At 40.0% G+C, this 18,527-nt stretch overlaps 1 protein-coding gene across 1 annotated transcript in view; it reads right to left on the bottom strand.

Annotated features, from left to right (window-relative positions):
• LOC124775075 (ATP-binding cassette sub-family C member 4-like) overlaps positions 1 to 18,527 on the bottom strand; it is a 305,650-nt gene that overhangs the window by 57,566 nt on the left and 229,557 nt on the right. Inside the window, exons 13-15 of the mRNA XM_047249879.1 lie at positions 17,643 to 17,857; positions 9,527 to 9,843; positions 3,694 to 3,773 (exon numbers count right to left, since the gene is read on the bottom strand). Coding sequence (XP_047105835.1) covers positions 3,694 to 3,773; positions 9,527 to 9,843; positions 17,643 to 17,857 — 612 coding nt within the window. The remainder of the gene's footprint in view (positions 1 to 3,693; positions 3,774 to 9,526; positions 9,844 to 17,642; positions 17,858 to 18,527) is intronic.

Consider the following 18,527-nt stretch of genomic DNA (forward strand, 5'->3'; position numbering starts at 1 on the left):
TTTAAATGACCAAAATGTTGTAGGTGTGCCATTCCTTCACAATAGGTCCATGAAGTATTTGATGCTAGTGGTGTTCAGAGACACTGTTCAAAGTGCCATGTAATGCCTATCATTTTACATACATTGCTATAAATGTTGTTTGCTCATATTAATGCACAACTAGCATCTCATGCTAATGACTGTCTAATACACTGAGAGAAGAACTGGTTGCCCATTTGGCTGAAGCGACAGGAATTATTCATTAAACACTTGGCTAATTTGATTGTGTTAAACAATCGTTGGCACACAGATATTGGTTGTGCATTAATGTAAATGGACATGTTCAGCAACAACTCTAAAACAATATTCATACCACAGTGCTAAACATCACTAGTGTCAAATCCTTCATGAATTCCTAGTGGATAAATGGTGCAGCTGTACATTCTGTGTGTGTATGGGGAGGGGGGGGGGGGGATGTCTCCTCTTTTCCTGATAGATATTTTGGATAGCTTGCAAACAGTTACTCTAAAAGTTTCATGTACATGCTCTCCTTCACATACCTCAAAAATTCTTTACATTTTATGCCTCATAATTATAATAATCTTTGTAGTATCATTTTAAATGATTATGGGGATTTGTCAGTCTGCCAGCTGTCGCACAGGACCACTGACACTATCTGTGTCTGAATTCCTAAGGGACCAAACTGATGAAATCATCGGTACTACCTGTGTGTAACTTGCTTTGGCCCTTTGTTGTTTCAAAAAACTGCCACACATCCTACATTCATTTTAACATACCTAATTGTAAGGAATATTTATTTTCTTATGGTGACTTACCGAACGAAAGTGCTGGAAGGTCGATAGACACACAAACAAACACAAACATACACACAAACATACACACAAATGAGATCCGTCCTTCATGAAATCCTCCCCACTCCGCCAAGAGTGTCTTTCCGCCGTCCACCTAACCTTCGTAACCTGTTAGTTCATCCCTATGAAATCCCCAAACCACCTTCCCTACCCTCTGGCTCCTATCCTTGTAACCGTCCCCGATGCAAAACCTGTCCCATGCACCCTCCCACCACCACCTACTCCAGTCCTGTAACCCGGAAGGTGTACACGATCAAAGGCAGAGCCACGTGTGAATTTTACCAACTGACCTGCCTACACTGTGATGCATTCTATGTGGGAATGATCAGCAACAAACTGTCCATTCGCATGAATGGACACAGGCAGACAGTGTTTGTTGGTAATGAGGATCACCCTGTGGCTAAACATGCCTTGGTGCACAGCCAGCACATCTTGGCACAGTGTTACACCGTCCGGGTTATCTGGATACTTCCCACCAACACCAACCTATCCGAACTCCAGAGATGGGAACTTGCCCTTCAGTATATCCTCTCTTCTCGTCATCCACCAGGCCTCAATCTCCGCTAATTTCAAGTTGCCGCCACTCATACCTCACCTGTCTTTCAACAACTTCTTTGCCTCTACACTTCTGCCTCAACTGACATCTCTGCCCAAACTCTTTGTCTTTCAATATGTCTGCTTGTGTCTGTATGTGTGGATGGATATGTGCGTGTGTGCGAGTGTATACCTGTGCTTTTTTCCCCCTAACGTAAGTCTTTCCGCTCCCGGGATTGGAATGACTCCTTACCCTCTCCCTTAAAACCCACTTCCTTTCGTCTTCCCCTCTCCTTCCCTCTTTCCTGATGAGGCAACAGTTTGTTGCGAAAGCCAGAATTTTGTGTGTATGTTTGTGTTTGTTTGTGTGTCTATCGACCTTCCAGCGCTTTCGTTCGGTAAGTCACCTCATCTTTGTTTTTATATATAATTTTTCCCACGTGGAATGTTTCCTTCTATTATATATATACGAAAGTGCTGGCACGTCGATAGACACACAAACAAGCAGACACATTTAAAGACAAATGTGTCTGTATATGTGTGGATGGATATGTGTGTGTGTGCGAGTGTATACCCGTCCTTTTTTCCCCCCTAAGGTAAGTCTTTCCGCTCCCGGGATTGGAATGACTCCTTACCCTCTCCCTTATAACCCACTTCCTTTCGTCTTTCCCTCTCCTTCCCTCTTTCCTGATGAAGCAACCGTTTGTTGCGAAAGCTAGAATTTTGTGTGTATGTTTGTGTTTGTTTGTGTGTCTATCGACCTGCCAGCGCTTTCGTTCGGTAAGTCACATCATCTTTGTTTTTAGATATATTTTTCCCTCGTGGAATGTTTCCCTCTATTATTTTTTATATATATATATATATATATATATATATATATATGTGTGTGTGTGTGTGTGTGTGTGTGTGTGTTTGTTTGTGTGTTCCATATCTCCTCCTCAGCCACTAGATAAATTTCAGTCAACTTACTGTCTGGAAAGAAGCACTGTGGAGGTAAGAACCACTTTCCTCTCAAAGGAGTGGAGGTGAGGTAGTGTAAAAAAGAAACGTACCTAATGATGTGCAAACACACAGACTGTATTCGCCAGTATTTGAGAATGAGAACACTTAGTGACTTACAACAAATTTTACAAATAATTTCAAACTTTTTCTCACTGACAACCACACAAAATTAGTTTAGCGCCTACTACATTTTCACTGTTCACGCAATAAAATTTATGCATCATGCATGACATTTTAATTTATTACTTCTTTACTATTAACTCTATTTGCCAACATTTCACAGAAAAATGTAACTCCAAAATTACATTGTTGTATGACACATAGCTCATGAAATATGATGTAAATAAACACTGAGCTACAGGAAAACAGAACTACAGGGCAAAGTTCGATATAGGTTAAATATTTCTGGAATATGTTAAATTTATGTGACATGTGCATATGTGAGTGAAGCCATAGGTGTAAACCCTTGGATTGATTCCACCCAAATTTGGTGCTCATACTATTTGCTATCTGGAAACAAATACTGTGGAGTTATTAAGCACCAATTTCCTATTGAGGTGGGGGTGATGACATGGTGATGTAGAGAGAAACAGGGGGGGGGGGGGGGGGAGATGGACAGAAAGAGAGGGAAAAGTAGGAGGGACAGAGAAAGGGAAGACAAGGAGATGGGCAGAGAGAGGGGAAGGAGAAATCCATGAATCTATATAAACTTTGACATCCCATGTTCTCTGCATAACATGTAAAGCATATTACAACACAGAGTGTCACTGTTTATTCACTGCCTTTTGTCAAATGACTATCTCATCCATTTCTTTGTTGTATCCTTTGATAGCACTGTAGATAATTGCAGGATAAGCACTACTCAGAAGCTTCAATTTACTTCATGGATTAATTAATTCTAAGCTGGTGAAATGAATGCCCCTTCTGTTTTCTCCAGTGGGAATCCAATAGCTCATTGCTTTCTATGGTAGTACCAGAGATAACCAGAGGAAGCTCACTATTTTTTTTTTCTTGTCCCAAACTGTAATTTGTAAGTCAATGTTCTGTAATGATATTAAATTAATTAACTTTCTGAATAGTTTACAAAAGTTGGTCTTGATAGACTGCAAAAAAATAAATAAATTGTACTGAAGATTGACTGAAAAGTAATCACAACTTCCAGATTCTTATACCAAAACTTTTTTTACTTGGTGTTTGTTTTTTAACAGTCTTACATTCTTAATGTTAGTGTTATTTACTGATGCCATGTTTATTATGTTTATTTAATCATGCCAGTACACAAGAATATTATTCATAAAATACTGACCTGAATAGCTTCCAACAATGACTTGGGAAGAATCTCATCTACAGCACCCATATCTTTTGAGAATCGGTTTAGGATACGTCCTGAAACAATTATCGAGTTTGACATCAAACTGAAAAATAAATCTAAAGGATGCAGTAAGGAATGTTAAAAGACTATATGAGAAATCTAGAATGATACACTCATCAACAACTAGTATTTGTGAGGAGGCTGCTGTTTGCAAGTAATAAGTCACTTTAAAATAGTTTCAGGTTCAACATGGACAATCAGAGGGACAGCATGTGAGTTTCTTGCATATGAATCAGTTAGTGAAGTGTAAAACAACAGTAATTAAGTGAAAACATGACAATCTTACAATGAAGATACTTGGGTGTTTAAAGTATTCTTCCTGCTGTGTTACAGGCACTGCAGCTGCATGTCCCCTCACCACCGAGCACGGCACGGAGCCTGCAACGCCAGAACTCTGAAACCACAGGTATACATACCAGGAGTGCACCAAAGACCCCCCCTTTCCATCAGTACAACCTGACGATGGCAGATCAGTGCTTCACCAAAATATCATAGACCTTCGATGACAGCTTCCGGTGGTACACCCAAGAACCTTAGAAGCAACTTTGCAGCTATTTAACATACAGTTAATGAAAATTATTGTGTGACTCAATAGCATGACACCCTTATGTTGTTGTTATGTAAAATATTGTTACGGTTTTCATCAATTATCCATATGCCTATGTTTATACATCTCTCATTCAATGAATCCATCATTTAGTGAGTAACATTTGCTCTGCTCGCACCACTTTGTGTCACAGTCTGCCAATATCAGTGAACAATATCTTTTGTGAACTTCTGAGATTCCATGCTTAGCTATCAGCCAGATAACATCTCTGTGATGGAATCTGTATTAACACCTCTGTATAAAAGTTGGTGGCTAGCTATCATCCAGCTAGCATCTCTATGTCACTTCAAGTAATTACCAAGAAGAAATTGTTTTGTGTATGGCAATCAAGACAGTGACATCTATGTAATAAAATTACATGATTGGGAATCCTTACAATACCATTATTTTCGAAAAGAATAGTGCCTAGAGATAATCTGAATCATATTTCAGTCTGACTCAAAAAAATCAAATGGCTCTGAGCACTATGGGACTTAACATCTATGGTCATCAGTCCCCTAGAACTTAGAACTTCTTAAACCTAACTAACCTAAGGACAGCACACAACACCCAGTCATCACGAGGCAGAGAAAATCCCTGACCCTGCCGGGAATCGAACCCGGGAACCCGGGCGTGGGAAGCGAGAATGCTACCGCACGACCACGAGCTGCGAGTATTTCAGTCTGAAGGACTGATATTAAGAACAAAATGTAAAAAGCAGTTCCATTCAGCTTTCATCTGACTTCAACATGAGAATGTCAATGGCCATGCTGTGGTGGATAAACTAGCTCCCATCAGATCACTGAAGATGGACACTGTCAAGCATGGCCAGTATTTGGATGGGTGCCCTTCCGTGTACACCAAGCAGTGTAGGCAGTTTCCTGCTTTGCCTACACAGCAGAGGGGACAGGATGGATGATTACATCTAGCCCCTAATCACCAATCTCAATACCAATGTCCTGGATTAAATTTCGAACTGCTTCCCAGTTTCTCATGAAGTGAGTGCTTGTGACACTGATGGTGATCCATCCATCAGATTGAGTAGTCTATGTATCGAGAGTAGTAGTGTATGTGCCCTAATTATCATCCATCACATACATGACACCATACTACATACACATGAATTACAGTCACCTACATTTAACATTTACACTTAAACAACACACAACACACTACACTTTGTGAAGGAAAGTTGCCTTTGGCCACAAAGTATGGAAAACAAATTTCCATTCAGGCAGCTGAACATGCCCATCAGGGTCTCCCAGCTTTTCATACCATAAAACTTTACTTTACCAATATGAGAATATGTATAAGACACACTGTCATTGTGAGGACCTTATTATGGCTTATAACAAACTTGCTGTCTTAGTATTCATTTGAAGGAAACTGGACTGATCAGAATATCATTAATAATCATATTCTGGCTGTCAAACAGTTAAAAATATAAAGAGGGTTGTTTGTGAAATGATCACTGCTGAAGTGTGCTTTAATACAAATAAAAGTGAAAACATATTCAACTGAAATCAATGGTATTTGAATGTTGTTCAACTTTGTGATGAACAATCAAAGCTTTTTCAGAGTAGGAGAATTCATTCCATCTTGTGCCACTGAGTATTTATGGTAACATCACCAGGTTAGTACTGTTCCACAATGGCTTGATATTTGTCCTTGACTGTCACAACATCTCTGCCACTGTCACATCCAAATATCATCCTGCTTTGATGACAGCCATCACCCGTACCACAGCCACTGACATTCCCATTGCCAGTACTCCTCCAGTTGCATTAGTTGTCATCAATGTACACCATCACAGCTGTGGCTATCAACAGCACTGTCTCATCCATCCACAGGATCTGATATCCCCACGTCTCTCTTTCAGGTCAATGATCAAGGGACTATTGCATCATTGGAAGGCACACCAATGGTCTCCAGTTCTCTCCATGGAACCAGCAAATTCCAATTGTATGCAATGCCTACACTAGAACAGAAGAGAGGGCTTTGGAGTCCCAGTTAGAGAACTCCTGGAGACATTCTTCATTTTGGAAGTGTCACCTTAATAGAACCGGCATTGTATAAATTTTATTATCTGGGTTTTCACATGAAGCTACTCAATCACTTTACTGTTGACTTTATGTTGATCTCACCCCTCAAAGAATCAAAAGAATCGACACCTGACAGTGTTCTACTGACCTGCACATTTGAATCAACAGTATTGTGATTTCTTAGGACAGCTTTAAGAATTATAATAGTCATGTTTATGACAATATTCATTGCTACACTACTACACTATGTGTAACCCCTTTATGCAATAAATGGACCTGAAAATTACTTTACAGGAGAAATGGCTCAACATATTTACTATAATGAACAGAACGTATGTTCCTGTTCCTTCTTTTCATGTGTCCAATGAAGCTGGGGAATTACTGCAGTATTCTGGAAGGAAAGCTGATGGGTTCCCTAGATATTCATACAGTCATTGGCAGTATTGATGTGTTACCAAAACTACAACACAATATGCACTGCCAGACAAAGAAAAAGCAAAGCACCCAGAAATGTAAGAGGAAATGAAATGAAACTTAATGTCGATATGGAGTGAACTTTGGAAAATATATTGTGTTTGAACATTATGAATTACCTTAAACAGAATGGTCTATTGACACACAGTCAACACAGATTTAGAAAACATTGTTCTTGTGAAACACACCTAACTCTTCACTCACACAAAGTGCTGAGTGCTTTTCACATGGGATTTCAAATTGATCCAGATTCTCAGAAGGCTTTTGACACTGTACCACGCAAGCAGCTTGTACTGAAATTGCATGCATATGGAATATTATCTGAGTTATGTGACTGGATTCATGATTTCCTGTCAAGTAGGTCATAGTTCATAGTAACTGATGGAAAGTCTTCAAGTAAAACAGGCATGATTTCTGGCATTCCCCACAGTAGCATTATAGGCCCTCTGCTGTTCCTTATCTATATAAGTGATTTAGGAGACAATATGAGCAGCTGTCTTAGGTTGTTCACAGATGACGCTGTCATTTATCATCTAGTAATCTAGTAAACTCATCAGAAGATCAAAACAAATTGCAAAATCATTTAAAAAAGATATCTGTATGGTGCGAAAATTGGCAGTTGACCCTAAATAGCGAAAAGTGTGAGCTCATCCACAGGAGTGCTAAAAGGAATCTGTTAAATTTTGGTTACAGGATAAATCAGTCAAATCTAAAGGTTGTAAATTCAAGTAAATACCTAGGGATTGCAATTACAAACAACTTAAATTGGAAAGAACACATAAAAGATGCTGTGGGAAAGGCAAACCAAAGACTGTCTTTTATTGGCAGATCACTTAGAAAATGTAGAAGACCTACTAAAGAGATTGCCTACACTATGCTTATCTGTCCTCTTCTGGAGTTCTGCTGCACAGTCTGAGATCTGTACCAGGTAAGATTATTGGAGTACATTGTGAAAGTTCAAAGAAGAGCAGCACATTTTGTATTATCATGAAATAGGCAAAGAGTGTCACTGACATGATACAGGATTTGAGGTGGTCATCATTAAAACAAAGGCATTTTTTTGTCACAGTGAAATCTTCCAACAGAATTTCTATCACCAACTTTCTTCTCCAAATGTGAAAATATATTGTTGATGCTAACCTACACAGGGAGGAATTATCATCATAATTAAATAAGGGAAATTAGAGCTCAAACAGAAAGGTATAGGTGTTCATTTTTTCCATGCACTCTTTGAGATGATATTGGATAAAGAGAATTATTGTGAAGGTGGTTCAGTAAACCCCCTGCCAGGTACTTAAGTGTGATTTGCAGAGTATCCATGTTGGTGTTCATTGATCGAGGGTAAGCGATGTTATTTCAGTAAAATTTATGAAGAACTTGTCTGGATGACCCACTTACCAATAGGAGGTATCCCCACTGGCCTAGATGCATGCACTGTTTCAGTTGGGATGGTATCATAAAGCTTTTGTATTATCTACTGAGCCAAGCTGGCACACAACAATTTTAACTGGTCCTTAATATCCTGGATACTGGCACTTGGTCCTATGAATGTCTGAACTAGTCCCCCAGATGTCTAACGGGACAGATCTGGGGGCCTTGCTGGCTATGGGAGAAACCTCAACATCACACAGAGGCTTCAAGGAGATATGTGCCTTGTGTGGACAAGGTTTGTCCTGTAGAGCAATGGCACCACAATACTATCATAAGAGAGGTAACACATGGAGAGGCAATGGGTCCATAACATACCGTTGTGGCATCAGGGTTCCCTCACTCACTACAAGCTGTGACCTGAAGCCATACCCAATGGTTCCTAACAGCCAGTCATCAGAAGTAACACTGCTGAGCCTCCCCAAAACAATGGAAGAAGGGCACCTCTCTCCAAGTCATCACTATACTCACTGAAACTGTCATATGGAGTAGAACAGAACTACGATTCATCGCTGAGCACAATGTGTTACCATTCATCAGCAGTCCATACTTTCCAGTCATGACACCACACCAAATGCAGCTGTGGTGGTATAGTTTTTCCCTATATGGTTGCTCCAAATCTCCAATCAGAGGTGCAGGATGATACAGAATGTTGCAGCAACTCCTTTGCTTGGCAGGTACAGATGTGACGGGGTTACAGCATGCTTGATGGACAATATGGTGATACTCCCTTATGATGATCAGAGATGGCCAACCACAACGTTCAGGACAAGTGTACATGCCCTTACACTCCCACGCAGTCTAAAATCGGGGGACTGTCATGTCTGAAAATGCACCCACAAATCTGGATATTGCACAATTCAACCAGCTGGTCACATGGAGATCCACAATGAGGCCACACTCAAATATTACCCGGTGTTGACAGAGTTGTCTCACACAAATACAACAGCATCTCCACATTCTTCACAGAGAACACTCAATATCTGACACTCTTCATGACCCTTATGCACCCTATGAGGCCTGGGAACAACACTAAACACTAACAATATTAAAGCACCCTGGCAGCCATTTTACCTGTCACTAATTACCACTTTTGTGTTTGTCCCTCAAAAGAGCCAGTCAATGTATAATGAAAATAGCAGTCAGGAACAGTACTGCTTAGTAGTCAATACAATATATTCATTATTATTATTATTGTTGTTGTTGTTGTTACTATGTGTTTTTTATTTTTACGTACCTGATGGATTTGTATGGAAGAATCTCATTGGGGCCTTCATAAGATTAGTGAACATCTTGTTGTGAAGGTTTTTTGAACAAGTGACACAGATTTTGTAGAAGGCAAGTGAACGTGTGAATGCTGTCACAAGCAAAGCAACAATAATCCCCACATACAGGGAGATGTAATTTTCTGTGGTCAGCAGTTCATCATGATTTCCTGCTTGGGCTGTTCCATTACTGTGAATAATTATTTCATCCTGAGAAGCTTCACTCACATTATAAAAATCTTTATTATCTGGCAACATATGTAGTTTCCTTTTTTCTTCCTGAGTAGTCCTGCCAACAAGATTGAATTCCTATAATTAGAAAATTCCTTCAAATTAAAGTAACAAACTACATTTTATAATTTACATTACATTATATGCCAGACACAATATGAGAGAAGCAGTTTTGAAGCTTAATGATAAAATGATATGTTAAAAAAGTCATTTTTGCAGCTTATAATATACCAATATTAGGCCAATTGGATAAAAATGAATGTCTGCTGTTATGTTTGAATTTTTTGATGCCATTTTCACAATAAATACACTGGAGTATTTTCAGCAATAATATTTTGCTTATTTATTTGTCATTAACGAGAACATTTTTGAAAGTTACAGCTCATAAGCATGATATTCCAGAAAACTGCTCATTCCCTCAGTTTCACTTTCAAACAGATAAATATGTGTGGGAATGTAATTTTCAAGACAAATGTTTTTAGACAACAGTGTAGCTTTCCATAATTCAATTTGTTCAAAATATAGCACGTCACATAAACCATGAAATTTTACTTTGGTTGCTCCCAGCTAACATTTATTATTCATTGTCTAAATGACTTTTGTAATTCACTCCAAAAAACATTTTTATTCGATGTAAAATCACTTACATGCAAAATATAAACTATGTTTAACATATGTAATATTTTGGAAGCTTTGATCATTAATTTGTGATTATTTAACATATCTCTTGAAACCATTTTTGTTCTTGGATTTTTCTACACGTGAAAAGATATGATTTAGTCTAAATTTTCACTGATAGGAAAGCTGGATGTCAGTATAATAATTAATGGAGATTTCCACAATGTTTCTGGTGCACATACATAGGTTATAAATATTATAGAAGATGCACCAGATGTCAGTCACTGACTCAGATCAGATTTGGACTACTCTGCAAGTAGTTCAGTGTATATCTCTGGTTATGCAGGTGCACTAAAATATCCAAGTTGTTCTCATATTTTCTTGGCATCATGTTTCTATCAGTCAGTGTTCAACAGATTGTATTTGTTTCTTACTGTTGAATGCTGTTGTAATGTGAACTGTAGCGTTTTTTTTTTTGTTTTTTTTTTCTGTGCAAAAGTTATCTTTTAAATAATTCAAAAGGTAGAAGATGTTTGTTTTAATTGAAAAAAATTCCAGACCGTTAATAAGATGAAAATGACAGCAGAACTTATATATCAACAGAGTAACCTGAGAAGAGTAACTTTGCAGTTGACTGCTCTGTCTAGAATATTGAAGATTAGAACACTATCTCTTTTATGTTTACAGCAATGTAAATAAAGTGAAGGTAAACTAAAGAAACAAAAGATTCGAAAAGAAAAAGAGGTAACACATGAAAAATAAGAAAGAGCAGACCAAAAAAGGACATATTGTGAAACCCTAATTTGGAGAAAAAATGGTCAATGAAACCAGAAAGTACTGAAGACTTTTCCCGAACAGAACACCAAGAAAAGCTGAAGATAAGTAAAATATGCATTTTCATTTCCCTGAAAAACTGAGATTTCCAGCTGCTACATGAAAACGTGTATATGTCAGAATGACAATAAATGATTAATGGAAAATCTCATATAAAGATGTGAAACAAATACTAACAAAGAGATAGAGAGGCTGGCCAGTACTTACCTCAGTTCAGTACAGCTGATAGATACACAAAAAACAGAACTGAAAATTTACGTTCCTAGCTTTCGGAACAAATGTTCCTTCATCAGGGAAAAGAGAGGGGAAAGAAAGGGAAGAAGGGAAAGTGGATTCAGTTACTCACAACCCAGGTTATGAAGCAACAGGGAAAGGAAAACAGGGAGGGTAGCAAGGATGGAGGCATGGTTGTCAGGGGGAAGCCAAAGATATTCTACTGTAAGTACTGTGCCAGCTTCAAACCAAAGAGGATGCATACAGAAGTAAAGAGGTATACAGTATAAAGATAAACACAACTATGTAGGATGAAAAGATGCGTGAATGGCTAAAGACAAAAGGGGAAGAGGAGAAGACCGAAGAGTAAATGGGAGTGAGGTTGTTTAACGTAGGTTTAGTCCAGGGGGATGGCGGGATGAAAGGATGTGTTGGAGTGCAAGTTCGCATCTCCGCAGTTCAGAGGGACTGGTGTTGGGTGGGAGAAGCCAAATGGCACATATGGTGTAGCAGGTTCCTAGGTCCCTAGAATTATGCTGGAGGGCATGCTCTGCTACTGGGTATTGGACATCTCCTAGGCGGACAGTTCGTCTGTGTCCGTTCATGCGCTCAGCCAGTTTAGTTGTTGTCATACCGATGTAAAAGGCTGTGCAGTGCAGGCATGTCAGCTGATAACTGACATGTGTAGTTTCACACGTGGCCCTGCCTTGAATTGTGTATGTTTTACCAGTAGCGGGGCTGGAGTAGGTGGTTGTGGGGGGATGCATGGGGCAGGTTTTGCAGCGGGGTCAGTTACAGGGGTAGGAACCGCTGGGTAGAGAAGGTAGTCTGGGAATATTGTAAGGTTTAACAAGGATGTTACGGAGCTTAGGGGGGGCGATGAAAGGCAACTCTGGGTGGTGTGGGGAGAATTTTGTCAAGGGATGGTCTCATTTCAGGGGTTGACTTGAGAAAGTCATATTCCTGGCGGAGTAATTTGTTGATGTATTCAAGGCCAGGATAATATTGGGTTACAAGGGGGATGCTTCTGTGTGGTCTGGGGGTAGGAACATTGTTGTTGGACGGGGAGGAATGTATTGCTTGGGAGATCTGTTTGTGGACAAGGTCTGCAGGATAGTTGCGGGAGAGGAAAGCACTGGTCAGGTTATTGGTGTAATTGTTGAGGGATTCATCACTGGAGCAGATACGTTTGCCACGAATACCTAGGCTGTAGGGAAGGGAACGTTTGATGTGGAATGGATGGCAGTTATCAAAGTGAAGGTACTGTTGTTTGTTTGTGGGTTTGATATGGGCAGAGGTGTGGATGTGAGCTTCAACAAGATGAAGGTCAACATCCAGGAAGGTGGCTTGGGTTTTGGAGAAGGACCAGGTGAAACTGCGTCAACTCTCCGACACCTCAACCTACAAAGCTGTTACCCAGGATCCCGTTCCCTCCATCCAGACTGAGCTGCAGAAAATCCTAAAATTCCAAGGTCCCTCACAAGGCCTCACAACGGCTTCCATAGACTTATTCACTCCACCTGAGCCCCGTACTCCTACCTTCTACGTATTACCCAAAATCCACAAAAAGAACCATCCTGGCCGTCCAATTGTAGCAGGCTTCAAAGCCCCAACAGAATGTATCTCAGCTCTGGTAGACCAACACCTCCAACCTATCACCCGCACACTCCCATCCTACATCAAAGACACAAACCACTTCCTAGAACACCTCAAATCCATTCCCCCTCCTCTCCCACCTGAAACCTTTCTTGTCACCATAGATGCTACATCCCTTTAGACAAACATCCCACATACCCATGGTCTCTCTGCCCTTGAGCCCTACCTCTCCCAACGGCCACCCGAAGATCTTCCAAAAACCTCGTTCCTTATCACACTTACCAACTTCATCCTAACCCATAATTACTTCACTTTTGAACGCCAGAGCTACAAACAAATCAAGGGAACGGCCATGCGAACCAGGATGGCTCCGTCCTATGCTAACCTCTTCATGGGCTGCATGGAGGAGGCTTTCCTGAAGACCCAACAGCTGCTTCCCCTGGCCTGGTATAGGTTTATAGATGACATCTTCGTGGTCAGGACTCACTGTGAAGAAACACTCCTTAATTTCCTCCATAACCTCAACTCCTTTTCGAATCTGAATTTCACCTGGTCCTTCTCCAAAACCCAAGCCACCTTCCTGGATGTTGACCTTCATCTTGTTGAAGCTCACATCCACACCTCTGTCCACCTACTCCAGCCCCGCTACTGGTAAAACATACACAATTCAAGGCAGGGCCACGTGTGAAACTACACATGTCAGTTATCAGCTGACATGCCTGCACTGCACAGCCTTTTACATCGGTATGACAACAACTAAACTGGCTGAGCGCATGAACGGACACAGACGAACTGTCCGCCTAGGAGATGTCCAATACCCAGTAGCAGAGCATGCCCTCCAGCATAATTCTAGGGACCTAGGAACCTGCTACACCGTATGTGCCATTTGGCTTCTCCCACCCAACACCAGTCCCTCTGAACTGCGGAGATGCGAACTTGCACTCCAACACATCCTTTCATCCCGCCATCCCCCTGGACTAAACCTACGTTAAACAACCTCACTCCCATTTACTCTTCGGTCTTCTCCTCTTCCCCTTTTGTCTTTAGCCATTCACGCATCTTTTCATCCTACATAGTTGTGTTTATCTTTATACTGTATACCTCTTTACTTCTGTATGCATCCTCTTTGGTTTGAAGCTGGCACAGTACTTACAGTAGAATATCTTTGGCTTCCCCCTGACAACCATGCCTCCATCCTTGCTACCCTCCCTGTTTTCCTTTCCCTGTTGCTTCATAACCTGGGTTGTGAGTAACTGAATCCACTTTCCCTTCTTCCCTTTCTTTCCCCTCTCTCCTTCCTGATGAAGGAACATTTGTTCCGAAAGCTAGGAACGTAAATCTTCAGTTCTGTTTTTTGTGTATCTATCGGCTGTACTGAGCTGAGGTAAGTACTGGCCAGCCTCTCTATCTCTTTGTTAGAATGACAATAAAGACTGTTTATAGTGGCTTATTTGTATGTTTCTGACATTATTTTATTCAAATGAAGAATAACATGGTCTTTGGTAGATCTTGAATTACCTGCATGGACTCTTTGTCTTAGGCGAGATTAAATATAGGAAAATTATTTATTTATTATGCAGTGTCTTCCCATCCATGTGACACATGTGGACTTATTTTGACAGCTGTCATCTTCTACATACAAAAAATCAGTCCCATATATCTGGTCACTGAAGGAGAGTACTTCTGCACTGACAAGGATTCCCTTGCCCAGTATGCCAGAGGTCTTACTATGGCCTTCACAAACAGAAACTATACCCTAAACGTAGTCCACAGGCAGATTTCCCATGCTATATCATCACACATGCATAACCCTCCCACCAACCCCAACAGGAGTCAAATCCAAGAGGAATATCCAGGTGCAAGAACTGTCTGATGAAGTCACCAAGCACATCTTACACAGTTTTGTGACAGGCTTACCCTATCCCACTGGAGGCAGGATCACCCCCGAAAGCAACCATAGCATACATAGCACCTTGTGTATGCTTCAGACTGATTTTTCATCTGTAGAACAGAAATGCCTTTTGAGGTAAAAAATTCCAGATGGAAGTGGCTGTGTGACATAAGACACTGTTATGATGCAGCATTCATTTGCCTGCAATGTCCAGTCTCACTTGATTCACCCTTTTCCTGGGCCTTTCAAGGACATCTTTGTAAAACATTTGGTTGACAGTTTGTCCTGAAGGAACAGCCTCACAAGAGCATGCACATGTTTGACATTTCCACTGGTTTTTGTAGTTGTATGTCTCCCTGAGCAAGGTTCATCTTCAACGTATTCTCAGGCTCCCAAAAATAATTTGTGCCAGCGGAAACTTGTGCTCTTGACAAGGAATGTTTCCCACAGGCCTGTTTCAACTCTTCAAATGTCACACTCATGGATTTCCCAAGTTTTACACAAAATGTGATGGCATAATGTTGCTCTAAATTCTGCTGTTATATTTTCGTAACACGTAAAAAAGACGGAACTGCACTGATGTCACTCTCCAAAATCATGTGATGGCTGTACAGAGCTGTAACTTGGACTGAGCATCTTAAAGGGATGAACACACTGGTCTACACATGTAGAAGACCACGATGTTGCTAGATCATTTGCAGTGTTGTCTGTCTCATTACTTTTCTCATAGACCTTGTAGATGAGAGATATCCTTCCAAAACATGCTCCTGGCCTCAACCTCCACCTGCTTTCTGCTCCACACCCATCTCCTTTCTGCTCCCAGAATCTAACTTCACTGATCCTCTACAAAACATATAAGCCTAATGACCAGAAATTTGCACATACAGTGCTGATACACAAGTATGCAATTGAAAGTAATCTGCTGAATTATACACCCAATCACTGACACTGATTTGCAGTAGTATTTTGGAACATATACTGTGTTCAAACATTATGACATGCCTCAAAGAAAATGATTTGCTGCAATATAGCACAGATTCAGAAAATACCATTCTTGTGAAACACAACTGGCTTTTTATTCACATGAAGTACTAGTGCTATAAGCAGAATACTTGAAGTTCCATATTTCTAGATTTACAGAATGTGTTTGAGATCATTTCACATTTGTGGCTTCTAATCAGATTGTGTTCCTATGGAGCACCATGTCAGTTGCATGACTTCATTCATGATTTCCTGTCAGAAAGGTCACAGTTCATAGTAAATGATGGGAAGTCACTGAGTGAGGCTGAAGCAATATCTGGCATTCCCCAAGGAACTGTTACAGAGCCTCTGTTGCTCCTGCTCCTAATCTATACAAATGGCATAGGAGACAATCCAAGGAGCCCTCTTAGATTGATTGCAGATGATGCAATCATCTATTGTTTACTAAAGTCATCAGAAAATCAGAATAAATTGCAAAATGATTTATTGTGCTATGGCTGGCTACACAACTTTCTCTGGTGCCGATCTTTCATCAAGCAAGCTGTTTTATATGATTTGCCAAAACTGGAGCTACTTCATCAATATACATCAGTCTGAAGTTGCAGCATCACAATAACATATTTAAAAGATAACAGTATGTCCATGCATATGTGTTACACTGAGGGTGTTTACTCCTAAGTTACTGATATTGCCAGCTGTTATTGAATTGAATTCAGGAACATTTATTGCATCTTCATTGGTGAAGGAATTTTGAAAAGCCGTGTTCAGAAACTGTGTTTTAGTGACACTGTCATTGATAAAATTATCATTCACATCATGCAGTGAAGGTTCTGATTGTATCTTGTCACTGGTATACATTAAATACCACCAGAATCTCTTTGGATTTTCTGCCAGATTTCAAGACAGAGTTTAATTGAGGAAACTATTAAAAACATTTTGCATTGACACTTGCAGTAAACTTTGAGCTACTGTAAAACATTGCCAATCTTGGAGGTTTTACATAATTTACTTGAACTGACAGGTCACAGAACACACAGTTATATGTTACTGCAGGATGTGACAACATCACAAGCACATGAGGCTGCTTATCAACAGGACACCATTAAGGTATGTGGCAGAGATATTCTCCTGTAGTATTTAATCAAAAGGATACAATGAGGCAGATGACATATCTGCCATAGTCTCTTAGCCAGGAATTCGCTGTCTAGTAATTTGCTTCCATTTATTCTCTTACAACATCCTGCAGGTGACTTGTGATGACACTACACCACCCCATCGAACCGAAGTTGTGTCAGAATGGATTCAGGAATATTCCTCACCCATGAAAGCAATTTGTGGCAGCACATGTCATCTGACATCAGTGCCATCAAGTACATTAGGCTTGGCCCTGAGCAAGATTTGCATGCCTTGGAGTCAACTCTAACCAATAACCATGAGCCATGGAACAGAACTGCTCCCCAATGCTTTCACTGACTCGTTGTAGTCCATACTGTAATGCACAGCCACATCATCATGAGGAAAGGAGATGTTGCATGCTACTTGGTGTGTGTCAATGATATCAGTATATAACTTGCAACAATAAACCATTATCCACTAAGAATACTAACAACTAATTCAGTAATTACAAATAATGAAAAAATGAAACTTAATTTCTAATGTTCATTACACATAATTAAATCTCCTTCTTTAAGGTACCATAAACTTGGTGGTATACATAAACTTACCAATATGACACATAGTAGTCAGATCCACTAGCCAGTATCTGAGCCAATGCAAACAAGATGAGCATCAAAAGTATGACAAAGTAGTTGGTTCCTGATCTGAAGTAGCCAATGTATGGTGATGTTTTCACAACTCCTTTGGTTGTGGCTTCTATCATATCAGGTGCCTCTTCATCCTCTTCCTCACCAATAGCTGGTCCATGGTATGAAGAGACACTCTTTAATAAAGAGAAATATATTATCTATAACATATCACTTTCAGTATAATGGATGCAGAGATACCAACCAATCATGGATAATTATTTGACTGCATTTATTAATAGACAAAAGAATGGTAAACACAAAGAATGAGGTACAAGTAGAGGGAAAGGTGAAAAATAGAGAAAAGGAAACAGTTGTAAGAGATAGGACTGCAGTGAGCAAAGTGATTATCATGAAGCCTACAGAAGACAATGAGTATAAGAAGTACCTTGGTATGTTAATAGACCAAGTAAGAGAGAAAAACCTGAAGCCACAAGGAAATATCAACAGCTGATCTTGGCAGTACTGAGGGCCACGTTTATGCACAGGCCAGGTAGACTCAGGATAGGATGTAGAGAAAAATGGGAGTGCCAAGGGACCTTGATTGGCACTTTTAGTTTCAGTAGGCTTCATCACACGTAAAAAATTTTCGATTTTATTTGAAAACATGAAAGGCCAACCAGCAGTACTGTCACTAGAGTGGCATTTGGTTCATCACTGAAAACAGTTGGAGGGCTATTGTTAATGTCACAGGTCACAACAGCTGTGTCCTTGTGCTTTGCATTGGTTTATGTACAAACTGCTTTTGTTGTCATTTGTCACTGTTGTGCATGTTAGCTAATATTATTTTTAAAAAGTAATCTATCA

Source organism: Schistocerca piceifrons, chromosome 2, assembly GCF_021461385.2.
Source record: "Schistocerca piceifrons isolate TAMUIC-IGC-003096 chromosome 2, iqSchPice1.1, whole genome shotgun sequence".
Taxonomy (NCBI): domain Eukaryota; kingdom Metazoa; phylum Arthropoda; class Insecta; order Orthoptera; family Acrididae; genus Schistocerca; species Schistocerca piceifrons.